The sequence below is a fragment of the Caretta caretta genome, chromosome 1 (genome assembly GCF_965140235.1).
Source record: "Caretta caretta isolate rCarCar2 chromosome 1, rCarCar1.hap1, whole genome shotgun sequence".
NCBI lineage: Eukaryota > Metazoa > Chordata > Testudines > Cheloniidae > Caretta > Caretta caretta.
Genome location: NC_134206.1, coordinates 152,259,302 through 152,273,240, shown reverse-complemented (window position 1 = coordinate 152,273,240; position 13,939 = coordinate 152,259,302). Strand labels below are relative to the sequence as shown.

Sequence of the window (13,939 nt, the reverse complement as noted above, 5' to 3'; positions counted from 1 at the left end):
GCCTCAGGCTGCTCCCCCAGCTGGCAGCACTGCGCGGTCGCACCTACCGCAGCCTACCCCTCGTTCCCATGGCTCATGAAGCCTGGACAATAGTAAGAAGTTCAACTATAGGCTGAGCAAGTGGAGAATCGTGGTAAAATGTGTCTTTGGACATTTAAAAGCTCGCTGGTGCTGTTTGCTGACTAGGTCAGACCGCAGTGCAACCAACATTCCCACTGCTATTGCTGCTTGCTGTGTGCTCCATAATATCTGTGAGAGTAAGGGGGAGATGTTTATGGCGGAGTGGGAGGTTGAGGCAAATCGCCTGGTGTCTGATTTTGAGCAGCCAGACACCAGGGAGATTAGAAGAGCACAGCAAGGCATGCTGCGCATCAGAGAGGCTTTGAAAACCAGTTTCATGACTGGCCAGGCTTTGGTGTGACAATTGTGTGTGTTTCTCCTTGATGCAAACCCGCCCCCTTTGTTGATTTTAATTCCCTGTAAGACAACCACCCTCCCCCCTTTGAAATAAAGTAACTATTGTTTTGAAAACATGCATTCTTTCTTTATTAATTAAAAAAAAATGAGATAACAGACAAGGTAGCCCAGGTGGGGTGGGGGAGGAGGGAAGGACAAGGCCACATTGCTTATTGTAGCCACACTGAAAAGCAAACTGTTTGAATGATAGCTTTCTGTTGCTTGGGCCATCCTCTGAAGTGGAGTGGCTGGGTGCCTGGAACCTCCCCCCCCGCGCCTGCGTTCTTGGGTGTCTGGATGAGGAGGATATGGAACACGGGGAGGAGGCTAGGCGGTTATACAGTGGATGCAGCGGGGATCTATGCTCTTGTTGGCTTTCCTGCAGCTCCAACAGATGCTTCATCATGTTTGTTTGCTCCCCCAACAGACGCTTCATCATGTTTGTTTGCTCCCCCATTAGCCTCAGCATCGCGTCCTACCTCTGCTCTTCGTGCTCACTCAATTCTTTCCTGGCCTCTGCCACTGAATGCCTCCATGCATTAAGCTGTGCCCTATCAGTGCAGGAGGACTGCATGAGCTCAGAAAACATGTCATCACAAGTGCACTTTTTTTGCTTTCTAATCTGCAATAACCTCAGGGATAGAGATGATAGGGGGAGTGTAGAAACATTCTTCGCTGTACGATTGTGGGGGGACTGCATGGTCACCTGTGCTGCTGAGTTCGCCCCACTGACCAAACAGGAAATGAAATTCAAAAGTTCCCAGGGCTTTTCCTGGGTACCTGGCTAGTGCATCGGATTTCAAAGTGCTGTCCAGAGCGGTCACAATGGAGCACTCTGGGATAGCTCCTGGAGGCCAATACCCTTGATTTGCGTCTGCACTACCCCAAATTCAACCCAGCAAGGTCGATTTTAGCACTACTCCCCTTGTCAGGGAGGAGTACAGAAGTCGATTTAAAGAGCCCTTTAGGTCAACGGAAAGGGCTTGGTTGTTTGGATGCAGTCATTTTTAAATCGACCTAACGCGTCTAAATTTGACCTAACCCTGTAGTGTAGACCAGGCCTCAGTGATTGGCTGAACAAGAAGTAGGACTGAGTGGACTTGTAAGCTCTAAAGTTTTACACTGTTTTGTTTCTGAGTGCAGTTATGTAACAAAAAATGATCTATATTTGTAAATTGCACTTTCATGATAAAGAGATTGCACTACAGTACTTGTATGAGGTGAACTGAAAAATACTATTTCTTTTGTTTATCATTTTAGAGTGCAAATATTTGTAATAAAAATAATAAAATAAAGTAAGCACAGTACACTTTGTATTCTGTATTGTAATTGAAATCAATATATTTGAAAATGTAGAAAAACATCCAAAAATATTTAATAAATTTCAATTGGTATTCTATTGTTTAACAGTGTGATAATTATGATTAATTTTTTTAATCATGATTAATTTTTGAGTTAATCGTGCGAGTTAACTGCACTTAATCGACAGCCCTAGTATTGACCAGTTTAAAAAGCCATCAACTTGAAAATCACATTTGTCTGAAAATTGTGTACTTTACTGTAGTAACAAACTGCTAAGATTTGTTAAACCTGAGAGTTAGCATGAAAAACATGTATATTTTCTAGTTCTATTTGCTCTGTGCATTTGACAGTAATTGGTGTGTAATCAGTTTAGTTATTTCTCCTATAAGTTAGCTTCTTTCTTACTGAAAAGATCCTTATACACATTAGCAAAGGAGCAGAAAATCATTTATTAAAAATGAAGGAATATCAAAATTAATCAGGATACAATATTTCAAGGGTGTACTATCTGAATATGGAATTTTTAAAAAATTAACCAATTTTAAAAACTCAAGTTGATAGTGTCTTTTTAATTGGACACATCTACATAAACATAAGATCATTAACATTATGGGGGTAATCAATTAAGCTGCACTGCACAGTTTCAATTGCCTGAGTACCAAACTTCATGCCAAAAGAACATTACTTACCTGTCAAAATTCTTCTGAGGATAATAGCCGTGATAGAAGCTTAGTCCCTGTGATTCCAATATGAAGTGAATTGGGAACTCCCAAAGCTAAAACGTTTTGGGGGCTGCTGGTTTCATTGGCCAGCACAGTAAGGAAGGTCTGTTCAGTTATCTTAGCAGACCTCCAATAGCCAGTTGCTTTGGCCTTTTGCTCAAAAAGGATTACTTTTTTTCTTCCTTCAGATTTCACATTTAAAATTATGGGGGGGGGGAAAGGAAGAGGGGGAGAAGGGCAGGGGAAACACCTGAGAGCCCTTCCAATACTTAGATTTAGAATAACAACCCTGTAGCATTATATATAAATAAATTAACTCCACTTGCCAAAAGCCTTAAATAATTAAATGAAGATAACAACTTACCTCAGGCAGCAGACAAAAATAGAAATGTACCAGAAAAGCCACTCACCTTCAAATCATACCCAGGAACCTACTCTACCCCTTCCCTCAAAACCTTGTCAAACATGTGGCTTTTGCCGCATGTCCAGGAGGTCATCAGATTTGGGAGGGGGATCGGGTTCTGGAGTCAACACAGAGAATGACTTGCCAACAGCTCTCTCTTCTATAATCCAGTTTGAATGCCCCTGACTGCAGCTGTGACAGTATGGCACAGGGAGAGACAGGATAACCCTCAGGTTGGCTGGCCCTTTAAAGATCATAACCTTAAACTCTACTTGGAGACTAAAGGGGCAGCCCGTACAGAACTTGGAGCATGAGGGTCATGTGCTCCTAAAGAGATGCCCTTTCTCAATAAATGCGCCACTGCATTCTGCACCAGTCCTAGTCTCTGAGTGGTTTTAAAGTGTAGCCCCGTGTAGAGTGCGTTGTAATAGTGTAATCTTGAGGTGAAAAAGGCCTGGATAACAGTGGCAAAATCCACATCTGAAAGGAAAGGGCACGGCCTCCTGGCCACGGTAAAAAGCTGACAGCGTTGCTGCTGTAATACGCTAATACAACCACAGCTAGGCATCTAGAATCATACCCAAGCAGCAAACTCCAACGGCAGATGCACTCCCTCAGGCAGAGGCACTGACATCATCTCTGCCAGCTGGTTCTCCCAAACCATCGTTAGGTCAGTCTTGTTTGTGCTGAGCTTTAGCCAGCTCACTCTCATCCATGCCCCAAGCTGAATTAGACACTTCTTGAGGCACTGACCCACAGTATTGTTACAGGTGGATGAGATAGAGCCACACTGTTGGGTGTCATCAGTATATTGGAAACACTGCACCCCATGCTACCTTCCAAAGCCTCCCTAGCTGGCCCATATATGTACTGAAGAGGAAGGATGACAGGAGGGCACCCTGCAGCATCTCACACTTGGAGGCTCTTTGGGAAGAGGAGCAATTGCACTCTAAGAGAAAATAGTGAAGCCATTGAAAGGCAGCCCCATCCAGTACCATCAAGTGAGTCAACACCACCTCATGATCCACTGTACTGAACGCGGATGAAAGATCTACTCATGCCAGCATGGACAACGGGCATCAGAGCTACACCTTTCAGAGTAGCAGCCGCATTAGTCTGTATCCGCCAAAAGAACAGGAGTACTTGTGGCACCTAAGAGACTAACAAATTTATTTGAGCATAAGCGTTCGTGGGCTACAGCTCACTTCATCGGATGCTTTCAGTGGAAAATACAGTAGGGAGATTTTATATACACAAGAGAACATGAAAAAATGGGTGTTACCATACACACTGTAATAACAGTGATGAGGTAAGGTGAGCTATTACCAGCAGGAGAGAAAAAAACCCACCTTTTCTAGTGATAATCAAGATGGGCCGTTTCCAGCAGTTGACAAGAAGTTGTGAGGAATAGTAGGGGGAAAAAATAAACATGGGGAATTAGTTTTACTTTGTGTAATGACACATCCACTACTATCCCCCCCCCCACCCCCCACCCCCCCACACACACTGTTCCTCACATATTCTTGTCAACTGCTGGAAATGGCCCATCTTGATTATCACTACAAAAGGTGTATTTTTTCTCTCCGGCTGGTAATAGCTCATCTTACCTGATCACTCTCGTTACAGTGTGTATGGTAACACCCATTGTTTCATGTTCTCTATGTATTTAAATCTCCCCACTGTATTTTCCACTGAATGCATCCGATGAAGTGAGCTGTAGTTCAAATGAACTGTATGCTCAAATAAATTTGTTAGTCTCTAAGGTGCCACAAGGACTCCTGTTCTTAGAGCTACACCTATTGCTGTGGCCCCTATAGGCCAAGCAAAAGTGGCATAAAAGGGCCACACAACCCTAGGTCCAGCTGTGGAAGGATCCCCCCTTGCAAGCCCCAGGGTAGGTAGCATGTGGGGAGCAGGGCTCATGGCAGAAGGGGCTTCTCAGAGCTGGGGCCACAGCACCGTGGAGTTTCTGTGCAGCACTGCAGCCCCAAGAGCAGCCTGAGGAGGCTGTCAGAGCTTAGATAGGCCCCCAAGGCTGCCTACAGAAGGGGGGTGCTCCACGGGCTGAATCAACCCAGCAGCAAGAGTGCAAAAGTAGCTTCAACCCACCTTAAACAGCATGGGGGTCCGAGAGTTCTGTGCCAGTGCAGCACAAAATCCTACCTCTGGTATCCACTCCTCACCAGAAGGAGATCAGTGCAGTTTCTGTGCAAAGGCAGGTCCATTCCCAGATTGATACAGGTGAAGTAGATCAAAGGCATCTAAGTTCCTCTAAAAGTTGTCTTGCTACAGCCTTTTCTACCATCTTGCTCACTTAGCAGGATGAAAGGTACTACGCATGAGCCTGGGGCGAGCCAACAGCCATCAAAACTCTTTAGTGTTGGGAGTATCCTGGCCTGTCTTGTACTAGAACTGCACTGCCTAGGCGTGGGATTATGACACTTGATGCCTTTGGAGAGACATTTTTCCTCTTTAGTTTTGATTGTGTGATACTGACTTCCTGTGAGTTATACCCTAGCCTAGGGGAGAACCCCGGTGAAGTAAAACTGAACACAAGTGGTTTAATTATTCTCATCAACATTCATGTATCTTCGTACAAAGAGATGGAAATCTATGTAGACGGGAGCAATGTGTGAATGGTTGTCGGTAGGTGTCCTAGTCAATCACACACCTACAGCCAGATTTAGGCAACACTGCAGCATGTTGTTTGCTCTGGCAGGATTTTTAACTCAATGGTTAAAGCATGAATGTGTGTGTGTGTGTGTGGGGGGAGAATGGACCCCTACAAAATCACTTTTAAGCAAGAAAACAAAAAATAAATCAAGACACCTTCAAAATGTTGAAAAGAAGAGAAGGGAGGAGGTGGAAGTAACTGAGAGCTAAAATTGTATTTCTAAGTGCTTTTTTGGGGGGGTGCAGGGTGTTGTATCCAAGCAACAGATAGCAGCTATTATGCACATTTCTCTAAAAGCCTCCACAAGATTTTAGGGAGCAATTGAACAAAAATGGATCATTTTTCAGTTATATTTTTATTTTCAAAAAGCATTGGAGAAGTTAGGAGAAAGGAGTAAAAGGAACACACAGTAGAGCAATGAAGTCAATAGGCTTTTTGCTATTGAGTATGGGTTGTTCGTTAAGTATGTTAGAGATCTTTTCATTTTGTTTAGGAAAATTATTTAAAAATTGTTGGAAAGTAAATGGAGCTTGGGATGTCACTGAAACACAAAAATTCCCACCGCCATGTCATCAGGGCCAGACTCCCAGCACTACCACCAGCTGTTTCATGCTGCTCAGGGAGTACAAAGCAACCAGAAAGCTTCCCCAAAGGGGCCCCTGGCGGCTCTTGGTAGAGCTGGCTTTATACTGCTCTCAACAGCATAGCTAATGCATCAGGGTGGGTGAGAGAATTGGGGAATGAGGCCACAGCATACTGCAATGAATCTGGTCTTCCCTGGGGTAATGGCCCATCAGGGATATTAAAAAGGTGCATTGGCTAGAACAGTCAATTCATTCCCCAGCTGGCCCAGGCTCACCCCACCTTCACCTCCTGCTCCACACACACACACACACGTCATGGAGGCCACAACTGAGGACTGAACCATAAACACTAACTCCTTCATATTGCATAAAACCCACTGAAGCACTAATATACATTTGTTTTTGTTTTTAAATTGGCCAGGTAGCATTGTTTGCCAGTGGCTAACCTGTTTGCTGCCTCTCTCCTTCCTTGATAAACTCATTCACTGAAGTTCCAGTCATGCAAACAGATTTGCTCTCAGGAATTTCTGCACCTGTGCACAAACCTATTGATTTCATTGGGGCTTTGCACAGAGACAGGGGCCTACAGTAGCAGATCCAGTCAAAGGTTTGGGGCCAAAGTTGAGTTTCCAAGTTTAAATGTCTTTGCTTGCTGGAAACAGGAGTTCTTTGATCAACTCTAACCCTCTCATAAAACAAGCCATGAAGAGGCATTTCATTTCATCACATAACTTGTTGATTCAACAAACAGCAAGCTCAGCTAATCAATAAGAAGTGTTTTCTTGCACAGATCGCAGCTGTTTTTACTTTGTAAGTAAATGTGAACAACTTTAATCTTCCCCACTTGTCAACTGGCTTCCAAAGAGGAATTAGGTTACTACTTCTTGTCTAATCCACCAGTATTTGAACATATACCTTGTCCAACCTTCATTTTATTTTTGTCAGTACTTGGCTAGCTTTAGAGACCCACCATAGGATCACTATCACATTTACATTTTATTTCATTTGGAGCAACTGAATTCTGAAATCACAGGAACATTCAGTGAAAGTAGGCATTTATGTACAGTGCCTTAACATTCACATGAAAAAACCTACAGTCTATGCCAGGAAGACTGTGGTTGAAGAGGCGATATATCTGAGGATACATTCTGGAAGAGGCTATGGATGGAAGAGCAGTTCTTTGGTTTGTTTAATCTTCCCATGAGGCTAATTGAAATACTGCTCAGGACAGAGCTCAAGGTTAGGATAACCAAGATGTGTTTTGGGGAGAATGGGGGGAGGAGAGGGGGGGATTATTTTGTTTTTTAAAACCCACGCAAAAGGACTCATAGCCACAACAAACACTAGAGAAAGCATTCCACAGGGGGAAAAGATGGCAGAATGAGTGTTTAAATATCGTCTACAAGTTTGTCAACATCTAAGTGGAAGGAATTCATAAAAAAGTTTAATAGTAGGGGGGAGGAAAACAGCTTTGATAAAATTGTTAAAGGGTGCTGGCTGATGGCAGCTTTTGTGTAAGAGCCCATATCTTTTTGCTGTTGGCCAAAAGTGTGGGATGGAGTGGGGAGGGAGTCGTAGAGAATTCTGTCAGGGAACACTGCTGTCCTTTAATATTGGCAAGGATCAGGGTGGGAGGTGTCTACTTCAGCATTACAAGTGAAAGCCACAGATAGATTTTTGCATTAAGGATTGCAATCTAACAGACAATCATCAGTCAACCACCCGCCTCTTCCTCCACTGCCCTCCCATAGGAAGGGACACTTCCAGGGCAAGATCCATTGTGCCTCCAAACCCAGGAAATAAGAAGGGCACTTTCTGGATACAACATGTGTGCAGAGAGGGGAGGTGGTGGTGACCACCAAGCAGGCAAGGCAAGGGGATATAGGGAATAGGTGACCACACAATGCCTCATTTAGCCTAATGCTATATTATCTTTTTAACAGCACCTGTTGCTCACCTTGACCCTAGAGCAGCTGTAACAAGTGGAAGGCTGTAGTAGCAGACTAACCCTGAAGAAATGATACCAGGAACAGGGGCACCAGGGGTGGAAGTGAGCCGGTACGGGCCAGTACTGCGTACTGGTAAGAACCCGCACCGGCCCATACTCAGCCCACATTAAAGCGTTGCCGTGACAGCGCTTTAATGTCCCTGCCCCTTTTGCCTGCCCTGGCGGTGACCGTGCTGGTACGGTCCGTACCGGCTGGGCCACCAACGGGGAGGGGGAGGGGGCAGCAACGTTAAAGCGCTGCCGGGGCAAAGGACCCTGCAGCACTTTAACGTTCCTGCCCCTTTTGGCCCCCCTGGCTGCTGACGGGCGGCAGGGGCGCAAAGGGAGCAGCTGCCCTAGGGCTGGCGATTTGAAAGGGCCTGGGGCTCTGGACACTGCTGCAGCAGCAATGGCATCCGGAGCCCCCAGCCCTTTAAATCAACACAAGAGCCCTGAACAGCGCAGGCCAGCCAGACTGGAAGGGCTGGCTGGGGGATGCTGACCCCCCCCCTCAGCCCCTCCCCTTCCACCCGCCCCTTCCAGGGGCCAGAGCCGTCCCGCCCCGGTAAGTGGTCTCAGTTACTTTGACCCCGGAGGGGTACCATGGATCAGAGCTGGTGCAGAGGCAAAAGGCCTCCATGCAAATGGCCCAGGAATCTGCTTATCCTGCAGGGGGCACATCGCAGTTCACAGAAATGGTCAGGGAGGTTTCATCGTACTTAGCTCACTGCCACAGATCCCCCCTCCCACAATGGGAAAGGATAATCCAGCCCAAGGTGATGGTGCACAGTCCTTAGAGTTTTGTTTCCATCTGGCTGTAAGAGATTTTTCTCACACCCAACTCAGATTAACAAAAACTTATGAAGCTTCCAAAATGTCTGTGATCAAGCAAAGGCCATTTTTAAAAGGGATTTTGGGGGACAGATGGACAGCAGGTTATATAAAGGATAACTTAATTTTAATACACAATGTACCAAGACAGTATAGGGAGGGAAAATATCAAAAGTGTTCTGACATTAAAACAGACTTTTCCAGCTAGTTGAAAGTTTCTTAAGCAGAGTTGAGACTCTATAGATTACTTAAAGTAGGAAGACAAGATGTTTTTGGAGGGACTATCTTAAGCTCAAAATTGTTTCGTTAATTGTTACTCACCACTCCGTCAGCAACTTATCTCCAAAAAAAACAAAAAAACCAGGATCACTGAAGGTCAGAGCATTTGATTTCAGTACAGGAGGAAACAGATTTACATCTTTTGGCAAAGCTCAGTGCTCAGCTACACTAAGGCAAGTCAATCAAGTGGGCATGCAGCAGTGATAAGCAAGTAGTGAAATAGGATAGATGCTTCTGGATAAATCTGATTTTTTTAAAAAAATCAGAGAGCAGCACTTGAATATGTATAAGGTTCACATTATACATAAGAGTAATAAAAAAAAATCATCCACCTTGACTTAGAACTGCAGAGAACAATGTTTGAACGAGAATGCATCAGTATAAGTAACTCAGTATGACTAGTTGATTTTTTTTATAGCCATTGAGTTCATACTAATTAAATCAGATAACGTACAGTCTTAGGGTCTCAATTCCTACAAGTCAGTTGTGCAAACATAGCCAAATGTTTAACTGGCCATGTGCATGCACCATAGCTGAAGCTGATTTGTGTACATTAGTTATAAAACTGTTCAAATTGTAGGCCTATTAAAAAAACCAAAACACTTCCCTTCTTCCCCCCCCCCCCAAAAAAAAAACCCACTGAATGTCCATAGGATCAAGACTAATTAGATATTATTTGCTTTAAATATAGGAAGGACTGGAGAACACAGTAACATTTCCTCCACTCAAATGGGTACAGAAACATGACAGAAAAATTCTGCTTCCATCTGGAATGAGTCACCAAACACTCAGGGGTGGAATTTTGACATGCATACCCCCAACAATTCCATCATATCCAAACTTTTCCATCCTTTCCTCTCCTGTTTCAAAGATTATTTGACACAGCTCAAAGCAATGTTCGTGGGGGGGAGGGGGGGGAGTGTTAAAATAAGTAACTGGCCCACATCCATGCAGTCACTTACACATTCTTTATAGTTTCATGATTTACTGGTTTTCACTTTTGTCATGACCATTTATTGCAGGTCTGTATTGAGTTTTGATGTAGTTCTCAAATTTTGATAGATCTGCTCGGACCTCCAAATAGTTTCCTTGCTTGTAAAATATGCCAGAGAAAAAAGTCTCCATTCTCTCTCTGAATATTGCTCCAGCTGGCCACTGTTATAAGATACTGTATGTTTTTATATTTCATATATATACATATATATTAATTTAAAAATTCTAGTTCTTTTGTTTTAAAATTAATTAGCTTAAAATTTGATATAAAACAATTTTCATCAAGACGAGAGACGATGGAAGTTAATACAGCACCTCTGTTATAGAAATCAATGTTATTTTATTCCAACTGCACAGAATTGATAGAGGCATTAAAGAATTTAAGAATACCTTTATTTAGCATGCCAAAAACCATTAAGAAAAAATCTTCTATAAACATGAGCAAAATGTTTAAATACCATAATTTAATGTAAACCAGATCTTTAAAAAATATTTAATACTGTAATCAAATAGGTTATTTACATGCAGTGAAGATGGAACTACTCCCCACAGGTGTCCAAAATTAAACAATCTCTAAATCATCTGATTTCCATAATTTCTTAAACAAGTCACCCATCTCCATGTTGGTCATTAGTAAACAAATCATTTTAGTTCTGTACAAGATTCACCTCTCAGTGTTACAGTCAAAGCAGGGAGTGCAATACCCTGAATTTTCTGGCAGTCAATCAAGACAGTACTGCATGTTCTTACTTGTAAAACATTCAGAGAGGTAAGGCTGTAAATCTTACCATCACATTTATTGCGGGACAATGTAATTACAATGGAAGAAAAAAGTAGAAGCTACATTTTGAAAAAATAAAGCTTTATAAGAACCACTACAAGACAAATTGTCATTTTAATCAGATCAGAAAGGCCAAGCACAAAATAAAAGTTATATAACTTGTTACATTTAATCGAACCCTTAACTTTTAAAGCTAAAAAAAAAAATATTTTTTGTAATTTGGAATCATTCCAGTAAACGAGAAAAAGCACTTATTGTCTTAGTAGAGGAAAGAACATTTTAAATGACTGCTTTATGCAAAGTTTTTTTTGTTTAGCCATGTAAATTGCTTTCACTGAGATTTTTGGCCAGTGAATTTAAAATTGTGCTTGTGTGGAGTCTTCAATCAACAGCATAATTCTCAAAGTTGTCATCATGGATCACTGTGAACATTTGATCTCTCTATTTCAAAGGACAAGCATTATTTTTTTATTGCAAATAATATCTGCATGATGTTGCAATACATTTTAGTTCAGGAACATTAGATAGTTAAAATAGGGGTTTGGCTGGCTCAAGAGACTGGTAGTGGAATACTGAACATTACAACTTTCAGTCATTTGCATAAATCCAGAGCAGACTGGAAATGACCAGAGGTTATCTGACAACTGCTTAATGGCCTATGTGAAATGAGTGATCACCATGCATTTCGTGGGGGAAAGAAAGCCACATAAATAAAAGACACTATTGCAACTGGCAGCCTGTTGGCAGGCTCAGAAGAGACTGTTATTTGTGTTGGCATGAAGAGTAAACTATGATCATCCCCTTCTAGGCGGTTTCTGCATGTCAGTGATGAGGCACATTGGTTTGGTACTGTGTGCCCAGAGGCAGTGCATTAACTGTTCTGCAGGGCAGAGGGAACTTTAATTTCTGGAGCTGACAATCTAGTACTTTTCACAAGAACTAAATTCACTTAAAGGAGAAAAAAAATGGATGTTCCAGAAACAAGATATCATAAACAGGACTAGCTGTTCCCCTCTATTCGACATTGGTGCGGCCTCATCTGGAGTTCTGTGTCCAGTTTTGGGCCCCACACTACAAGAAGGATGTGGAAAAATTGGAAAACGTCAAGCGGAGGGCAAGAAAAATGATTAGGGGACTGGAACACATGACTTATGAGGAGAGGCTGAGGGAACTGGGATTGTTTAGTCTGCGGAAGAGAAGAATGAGGGGGGATTCGATAGCTGCTTTCAACTACCTGAAAGGGGGTTCCAAAGAGGATGGATCTAGACTATTCTCAGTGGTAGTAGATGACAGAACAAGGAGTAATGGTCTCAAGCTGCAGTGCGGGAGGTTTAGGTTGGATATTAGGAAAAACTTTTTCACTAGGAGGAGGGTGGTGAAACACTGGAATGCGTTACCCAGGGAGGTGGTGGAATCTCCTTCCTTAGACGTTTTTAAGGTCAGGCTTGACAAAGCCCTGGCTGGGATGATTTAGTTGGGGATTGGTCCTGCTTTGAGCAGGGGGTTGGACTAGATGACCGCCTCCTAAGGTCCCTTCCATCCCTGATATTCTATGATTCTATGACTAGCTGGAGGGAAGGATGGAGAACAGAGGGGATAAGAACATTAGGCTATCGTTTTTTCCAACTGCAAAATTCACTTAATTACTGCCCTCTGTACAAGTACAGCTGATGTGTTCCAAAATATCTTAGTCTCACTTACTGCAATCCCTTAAGTATCGTATTTAAACTGGGTGAATATGCTATGTTGTTTGTTCACACATATAAATACTTTTCACAGCCTTCCAAGGCCCAAGTGTAGGATACAATGTGTGACAAAGACCCAAAATGAAAGAGAAAATGTTCATGCAAGAAACTTAAAACGCTGTAGGACACATACCTTTGGTTTAAATAACTTTCTCTCACTAGTGTTAGTTTCTGATGTAAATAATTTTCAACACTAAAAGCTAGGTGACATCAAATTTGTGTGGAACGTAGGCAACATTCAGACTAAAATAAATGACAACCCCCAAAACGGAGGGACATTTGAGAGGTATGCACAGAAGACCACATTTGTACCTGCTTCATGCTCTCAGTATGAATTCCCCATCTTTAAAACTGGCATGGGAACACACGCAGAGGGAAGAAAACAGGGCAGAGGTACACAGTGTGAGTCCATTAAATTATATAAACGGTAGTAAGCTGCAATAAAGTGCTACAAAATTCTATTAGAAATTTTTAAAAGTTGCTCATATTTTTCCTGCTTTACTTAATACTGGTGACAACAGGAGGTATTGCAAAAGCATTTGCTGAGCTGGAGTTTACAATGTCTTCATACTGTGGGGGTGGATCTAAGTGAGGCTCCATTTCATTTCTTATGCTGGTTTCGGCAGTGGCTTCCTCATATGAAGGAGGAGGGTCACCGTTTGACAGCCTTGTTGATATTGAGTCTGAACGTCCATCTGGAGAGCCCAAATATCCTGGAGACAGCCCACTGCCTTCATACATTTCTTCCTGTGGGGAATGAACAATGCTGAGCGGCTGGGGAAGAGGACTTCTACCATCAGCCACAGCATTATCACCAATGGCTTCGCGGGCTCCCCTATGCATGTATACAGACTGTCTACGGATTTTCTTTTTAAACAGGCATCTCCATGTGAGAAATATGACAAGGAGGATAACAAAAAGGCCAATGATTAATGGAAATGCGAGGTAAAATGAATACCAATTATGTCCTGTGTTACTTTCTCCCTGGAGTCCATTTGGGTAGCCTTTCCAGAACTCCTTCTAAAACAGCAAGACAGAATAAATCAGAAGCTATTAAAAATAAATTTTAACTGGTCTATTTTCAACAACAAAATTGAAGCGAAGTGTTTTGGCTTTCAATAAATGACCACCTAGATCTTTCATTGGTGCAGATACTGTATAAAAAGTTTCCTGACTTCTTTC

General features: G+C 42.7%; 1 protein-coding gene across 13 annotated transcripts in view; it reads right to left on the bottom strand.

Moving 5' to 3' along the window:
• PRRG1 (proline rich and Gla domain 1) overlaps nt 1-13,939 on the bottom strand; it is a 98,168-nt gene that overhangs the window by 44,188 nt on the left and 40,041 nt on the right. The window contains exon 7 of one of the 13 annotated variants that reach the window (XM_048863960.2): nt 10,608-13,777. The exons of the other annotated variants lie outside the window; for them this stretch is intronic. Within the exon in view, the coding sequence (XP_048719917.1) occupies nt 13,256-13,777 (522 nt within the window). The 3' untranslated portion in view covers nt 10,608-13,255. Of the gene's footprint in view, nt 1-10,607; nt 13,778-13,939 lie in introns of those variants that run through there. 13 annotated transcript variants of the gene reach the window in all.